This window comes from Medicago truncatula, chromosome 2 (genome assembly GCF_003473485.1).
Source record: "Medicago truncatula cultivar Jemalong A17 chromosome 2, MtrunA17r5.0-ANR, whole genome shotgun sequence".
Lineage (NCBI taxonomy): Eukaryota > Viridiplantae > Streptophyta > Magnoliopsida > Fabales > Fabaceae > Medicago > Medicago truncatula.
The window spans coordinates 1,042,764-1,050,741 of record NC_053043.1 but is presented as its reverse complement, the minus strand read 5'-3'; the positions used below and the strand labels follow the sequence as shown (position 1 = coordinate 1,050,741).

At 32.1% G+C, this 7,978-nt stretch overlaps 1 protein-coding gene across 1 annotated transcript; it reads right to left on the bottom strand.

Moving 5' to 3' along the window:
* Positions 1-3,856: 3,856 nt before the first annotated feature.
* On the bottom strand, positions 3,857-5,038 carry LOC11418823 (F-box protein SKP2B). The gene has a single exon (XM_024776397.1). It carries the CDS (start codon positions 5,036-5,038, stop codon positions 3,857-3,859), a length of 1,182 nt encoding a protein of 393 aa, XP_024632165.1.
* Between the last annotated feature and the right edge of the window lie 2,940 nt (positions 5,039-7,978).

Here is a 7,978-nt window from a genome sequence, read left to right as displayed (position 1 = left end):
TGCGTGCTTGAGCATTTGAGAAGTCTCATACTAAGAGAGTATTGAGCATTTGTAATCTATAAGATTATTAGTGAAAATCTCCTTGGAAGTGCAAGGGGGACTGGACTACTTCCGGATTGTGGAAGGAACCAGGATAATTGCTTGTGTCTCTCTTTCTTTTCTCTGCTCTGTTTTATTCCGCTGCATATCTGATTCTAAACATTACATCATAAGCACTCCCAACTAGCTTCTGAAGTAACACCAGAAGAAGATTTTTTAAGAGAAAAAGAAAACACAATTCAACCCCCCTTCTTGTGTTTTTCTCACCTTCATAAATACCCAAAACACCCCTATTATTTGCTGCCAAAGTAACCACAAATCAGTCTCATAGAAGGCTATAAATACAACCCTTAAGAGAACTCTCAAGACATCCAATAATCAATCTAAAACCCTAAAATACGATACTGAACCTTAGTATCCCTTATTGTGTTTTTTGCAGGTACAAAATTGTTGTTTATACATAAATCATAAAGTTATTCGACGATAAAACCTCATCTTTTACTCCTTAAAAAAAAAGAAAAAAAACTCTTTACGTATCCTTGGTATTTTCTACCAACAATGTCAACCATAGGAGTCCATGACTAATGAAAAATATAAATCACAGGAGGCCTCAATAGAATTTCTTCGTAGGTGTAGTTAATAATCAAACACATTTACATTAATCTTTTTTATTCCTGAACTAAGAAATTCTACTCAAGGTTCTTCTGAATTGGTTATTGACTCGTTCTCATTGACATTATTGGTAACAACACATACACACAAAAAACTTTATTGTCAAAGTACTTTATCTACGTGTAAATATTATTAATAAGAAATAATGAATAACAGTAACAATCTAGATACTCGTATGATTCATCATCATCATCGGCATTGTTCTTCGCTTTTGCGCCATCTCTGTAGCATTAATCTTCGCTTTTGCGCCACCGGTATTTGTTTTTGATCCATTGTTTTGTGACTCTCTCTTAATATTTACTAGATATGTGTAGAATATGAGGATACCAATGTTGGAATAGATAAATGAAATTAGACTGATGTTATTTAAACAACTATTTAAGATTTTTGGGACAACCAAAGTATATAGAAATAGAAGTATTAACACAATGAGTAGTGTTATTTGAACATCTATTTGCTTGACAATCAAATAGACAATCACGTTTTTACAAAGAAAAGTATGTATTGGCACAAAAATCAAAGTAATAGAAAGAGAAAATAAAAATATAATGTGAGTATGAGGGCGAAAATTGTCACAAAAGTTAAATAAAATGGTTGTACAAATATCATTTCTCAAACACAAAAATCACAGAATAGAAAAAGAAAAGAGAAATGATATTCGAACAACTATTTTATGACAACTTTTATAACAATTTTCCCTCTCATATTCATATTGTGTTTTTATTTTCTATTTATATTGCTTTGGTTTTTGTGTCTGTCTATATTTCTTTGTATATTTTGGTTGTTCCAAAAGTTGTATCAAAAAGTGATTGTTCAAATAATATTCCTCAAAAAGAGAAATAAGAATATAGTGTAAGTGTGAGAAAAGATGTTGCGACAAAAGTTCTCATAAAATGATCATTCAAATATCATCTCAAAATGATATATGCACAATCATTTTATGACAACTTTTATGACAATATGACCTATTAAATTCACATAATTTTCTTTGTAAATTTGTGGTTGTTGATAAAATGATCGTTCATATTTGTTAGAAAATATGACCTATTAATTTCACTTTGTAACTTGTCTTGGTATAGTTTCCAATTTCATTTTCCAACCATAGAACATTTGGCAGGTTATAGTGAAATTTTCAAGAAAATGCTCTTGAAGTTCAAATCCTTTATTCGGTTTTATTTATAAGAGATATTTTGATCAATAAAAATTAATACATTTGATTAAAAATTTGATCTAATTAAATTAATTTTTATTGACATTAATTTAAAATTGAGCCTAATATGATCAATAAGCCTACTTAAAGGCTCATTTCATATCTGTCTCGCATTCTCTTTTATAATATTTTGTCTCAAGTTATCTATCAATTTTTCAATATCAATACAATGTTTATTATTTTTTTCCACTGTGATATTTACCGTAAAAAATAAATAAATTCTTTTCCACTAACATGTCTTTATTTATTACATTTCAATGATCTACAATTACTCACTAACCGTAATTAATATAATTTTAGTAAAATGACACATATTTTACGATTGAAATCAACGCTAATAATAATTTTTAATACCGTGTAAAACTCAAATCGAACACCTAATATGTGACGGAGAGAGTAACATATTCAAATAAGTAATATGTCACATAAGATTAGTGATAAGTCAATGAGATTAAATTATATTTTAAATTTATTTTTTAAGATTTAATAAAATATTAGAGTGTGATTTTATTTGAATATCTATTTAAACTGTATTTTATAATAATATTTATTTTAAATATGTCCAAAATCAATGTAAAATATGTTTAAATTAATGAAAGAAGTTTGTAAATAAAAAGAAAAATATTTAATACAAAGTACTTAAGTAGTTATAATTTTTTTTTAGGCCAAATACCTCCCTGGGTCCTTTAAGTTTCACGTTTGTTTCAGATAAATTTTTTAGGTTTCTAAGGTTTTAGATAGGTCCTTTAAGTTTCGAGTTTGTTTCGGATATGTCCTTTAAGTTTCTAAGGTTACAGATATGTCCTTTATGTTTCAAGTTTGTTTCAGATATGTCATTTCTATCAAATCAACTTTGACTTAACAGAGGTTGATAGAAATGACCTATCCGAAACAAACTGGAAACTTAAAGGACCTATCTGAAACCTTATAAACTTAAATGACCTATCCGAAACAAACTCCAAACTTAAAGGATCTATCTGAAACTTTAAAAACTTAAAGGATCTATCTGAAATAAACGTGAAACTTAAAGAACCTGAAGAGGTATTCGACCTTTTTTTTATAACCACTTAAGTGGACAGATCGGAGAGACTTAAAAAACTTTATTTGTGGTCTAATATATGCATAACATTTCTAGCTAAATAATTTTTTTGAAAAGACATTAACCTGTTCTATTTTAAAAATTGGTTCGATCAAGTATGCTCAATTTTTTTTTGGGTTTACAACTTACAAGTAGGCTCAGCTTTAGATCCATGTTAACTCACTTCCAACTTTAATTAACAATTTTTCACTGGTGCTAAATCATATTGAATTAATTATCTACGTGTTTTTAAATACAACCTGTCTCGCCTGACGCCGAATAAATAGTAAGTTGTATTAACTAAAAAATAAATAATTAATTGTATTATTTTAATTTAATTATAATCGATAATGTTATAACAATTTGCAAAACTCATACTGCCAATGAGGGCTGTAATAAGCATGATGCAAGAATCTTCTTCAAGTAATATACTTTAAGGCAAATTGAAGAAAAACAATAAAAATAAAAATTGCATATAACATCCAACAAATTACATTATAATGCATAGTGATGAGTAAATACACATTTGTAAGTTGACATTTAAAGTAAAGTAATTTCTCTTAGAAATAAATCTTAAAACACTGACATAATCTGGCATAAGTGGTAGATATTTGGGTCTCTAACTATTTGTTTTAAGTTTGATCATTTGCTGGTGCATATGGAAAAACATGTATTTGTAGAGGTTAGCCTCTTAAATGGATCTTAATTACCTCGAGGGATTAGTCTTCATAGTTGCACGTAGAGGATAACTTTTGGTTTACTAAAAAAAAAATCTAAAAACAAAAATATCTTACAAGTTAGAGTTCAAACTTTAGCATGATACATTCAAAATGTTGGAAAACAAGACATCCTTGACGCTACAAGAGTTTCATCTCTCTATCGCTGATTCTAAAATGAGGTGGAGCATTTACCTTTCTTAATGACGTGCTTGAAAACACCACCGATGCAGTAACATTGGCATTCACATTATCACAACCCCCCAAATCGACTTCTCTGAGTTGTGTGCAGTTTTCGACTACATGTTTCACACCATTCTCTGTGACTTCATCACAATTTTCCAGAAACAGTTGTAAAAGCCCACAACAATTCTTTGAGATCATATAGAGTGTTTCATCATCAACACATGTATGTGACAAGTTAAACACCTCTAATTCAGGAACTTTAAAGTTTATTCTAAGTAGTTTCACTCTTGAATAGTAGGCTAAATTCAAATGTCTAACCTTACAACATCTCCTTAAAACTTCACAAATACCTTCTTCAGATATGTTATGGCAGGAGCTCAAATCAAGAAATTGCAAATTGGGGAAAATGGAAGCAAACAATATGATGTTTTCATTTAGTAACTGAAAATTGCAAGTTAAATGGAGTGACTTTAATTGATGGTTTAAAACACAATCCATCGAAGAATTAGAATTATCTACACTCTTTTCCCCCAAACTTGTGTGTTCCATTTTGACCTCAATAAGTGAAGGACAATTCCTAACGAGTGCAAACATGGCCGAGTCTGTGAGCATGCTACATTCACTAAGGTTTATAGACACCAAATCACCAAGAAACAAAGACAACTCTGCGACATCGTGATCATTCATAAACGTGGCATTTTGAAGATCCAAATGTTGTATACGACACTTGGATAACAAAGAGTATATTCCAACATAATTATAGCTGGTGCAATTTTGGAGGACAAGTCTTCTCAAAGGAAGACCTCCCATTGCAATAGAAAAAAGCAATTCATCCGAAATGCGCAAAGATGACAAATTAAGACAAGTTAAGCCATTCAAACTCACCAACGAGCCAATGAAGTTTGCACCAATGTTGTCATGCCTTCCATTTGTTCTCCATCTAACAAATAGAGACTTCAAAGTAGGTCTCTCACGGATAGCAGAAGCGACATCATCATGAGTTAAAAATGGACATTTCAACATCATAACCTCTTCAAGAAACTCACAATTCTTACATAAATGCAAAAGTGACGAGTCGTCTATATTATAATAACCCGAGAGATTAACCTTGCGGAGCTTAGGAAGCACCATTGCCATAGTCTTTACCCAAACATTCATATCAAAATCTCTACTAGCGAAAGGATTACTACTATTGAAGTCAAGTTCTTCAAGGAAAGGAAAGCAATCAGAAATAAGAACAAGATCATTGTTACATATAGAAGCAATGTTGGAACAAATGAGAGAAGTCAAAGTTGTAATATTTTGGGAGAAAGCTCGTAAGCCAGTAGCGGGGATGATAGGTTGGTTGGAGAGATTGAGCGAAGTGATATTTAATGGAAAAGGTATTTGGTAGAGAAGCGCGTTGAGGTCACCGTTGTAGGAACTAAGATCAAGGTAGGTAATGTTGGTGAACCTTTGGAAGAGACGAGGGAGGAAAGTGCAAGTTTGATAGAGGATAGTTAGAGAGAATCGAAGCCAGTAGCGGGGATGATAGGTTGGTTGGAGAGATTGAGCGAAGTGATATTTAATGGAAAAGGTATTTGGCAGAGAAGCGCGTTGAGGTCACCGTTGTAGGAACTAAGATCAAGGTAGGTAATGTTGGTGAACCTTTGGAAGAGACGAGGGAGGAAAGTGCAAGTTTGATAGAGGATAGTTAGAGAGAATCGAAGAGTGTTGGTGACTGAGAGAAACTGTTTGGAGACGGTTGAGAGAGATTTCAAGTAGCGAGGATTGTCATTGATCAGAAATGTGAAGACATATTCCGAACAATTATCAGATAAATAACAATTATTTACAGCTGTCACAGTTGTGTTTCTTCGTCTTATTCTTCTTCTTTTTCTTTCTGTGTTTCTGAAAGCAACCAGTTTATTCAACCTCATTGTTGTTCTTCTTCTTCTTTTACTTTCTGTGTGGCTACTTTGTGATGGTCGTTTTGCAATTTATGAAGGTAGGGGAAGATTATATTTGATGGCTTAGGTTAATAAGGTTTTTATGAGGATTAGGGTTCTTTTTTCTTTTTTTGACAAGTATGGTTACGAACTTGAGTGTTTAAAATGTGTGACAAAATCAAGGATTCAGTGAGAAATACTAAAAGAGTTCAAACTTGAGTATAGTTACGAATTTGAAGGCATTTGAGAATATTCATTCAAGAAGAGTGTTGGGTATACTTCTTCCTAGAGAAATAAACACTACATGTAGTTGCACCCATCCAATTTTATTTCCACTCAAGTATATTCCAACAAATCATTAATCCAACGGTTGTAAACTCTTCGGGATCAATTCGTGGTGTTTTTATTCTCGAAAGATAGCATAGCTGCATATATTCACCGTCTTTAAGGTAAGAAAGACAATATTCTAACTTTTTGGTTTAAATAGGTAAATCGTTCATACATGTGTTTTTTTTTGTATTGTTTTAGTCCTTCTATCTTTTTTGTTTTAAAACAACCCTTGTAAGTTGTATGCGTTTTGGTTTTGATCCATACCGTCATCATCTGTTACAAAAACGTCTATATGATAAATGGATGATGACATGGCAAACGAGACTGATGTGTCGTTCCATATGCTGAGTCGCAAATAGACGGTGGTTTAAATTATTTCAATGACATAAATATAAATGACAAAAACATATAATAATTGTAAATATAAACAAAATTAAAATGACAAAATTATACAACACAAAATCTTACATTTTATTAATATATCAATACATTTACAATAAAATAATGTTTAAGCTTAAGCTTAAACTAATTACATAAAATATTCAAACCTAATGTTAATCTATTAAAAACCTAAAGCAAAGCATGCGGTGCAAGAAGATGGAGGGGGAAGGAGAAAAGGACGGTGGGAGGAGGGGGGCGTAGTAATGTTTGTTTCCTTTCTAGAGCGAAAGAGACCTTGATGGTCAACCTTACACCAAGACAAACCAACCTCACACCCAGACAGACCCCGCTTCTTTGCGACGTATCACCATCCTCATTGATCATTCATACAATCCATACAATTGCTTTGCAGTTTATGTGAGGATTGTAATGCGGACAGTAGAAACATTTGCTATCAAATACAACACAAAAAAAATAGTTCATTTTAATTCGGATTCTAAAATCCAAAAATGCCTAAAAAAGAGTAAGGCACGCGAGTAGATGATAGGGTGGGAAAAGTTAAGCCAAAAAGTGTCATGAGACCTTGCATTGGGCCTGGGTCGTTGGAGCAAAAGCCCATGGGTGTGGAACCGGTGTCTCTGTTTTGGAGGCGGCAGCAAGAGCTTCAGAAAGTATCTATAAAACTGGTGCCAGTGGTCTATGATTTTTTTAAGTGTTTTAGTGACGGGGCTAAAGTGCACTTTTCCCCCCTTAACTTTCAAAAACATGCAATTTTGGCCCCCTACGTACCAAAACCACAATTTAGCCCCCCTAAGATTTAGCCAATTGCAACTTTGGTCCTTTTGACCACTTTTGACCTAGTCAACTCTGATTTGGCATGCCACATGTGTATTTTTTAATTTTTTTTTTTTTAAAGTCACATAATCATTTATTAAATTAAAAAAATGAAAAAAGAAATTGAAAAATAAAAAAAAAATCAGAATTTAAAAAAAAAAATAATAGAAAAGGAAAATAAAAAAGGAATAAACGATTCTTCTTCTTTCCATGAAAAAGAATGACACATTTCTTCTTAAAAAAACACCCAGAATTTCTTCTTTCCTAAATCCAATTCAATCCATTTCATATATCAAAAAACATAACAATCAAACATGATTTCAATTCATCAAAAAACATAACAATCAAAAATGATTTCAATTCCAAATCTAGTGTGTAAAGGCATAAATAGCAGTTGAAATATAAACCACAACAACAGAAGAAACAAGAATAGCCATAACAACAACAACATAGCTGCAGATTTACTCCCACAAGTCAACATCCACAATCTTATCTCAATAACATTCACCATCGAAAGCATAAAAAACAAACACCCCATAACAGATCAGAAAGCAACAATTCTCCAAGCTTCTTTACGACGTCGATGCCGGTGTCGCAAGAGGAG

Bases quoted from the DNA above. Each gene is read 5' to 3' on its own strand.
- LOC11418823 (XM_024776397.1), bottom strand. From the start codon at position 5,038: ATGGCAATGGTGCTTCCTAAGCTCCGCAAGGTTAATCTCTCGGGTTAT.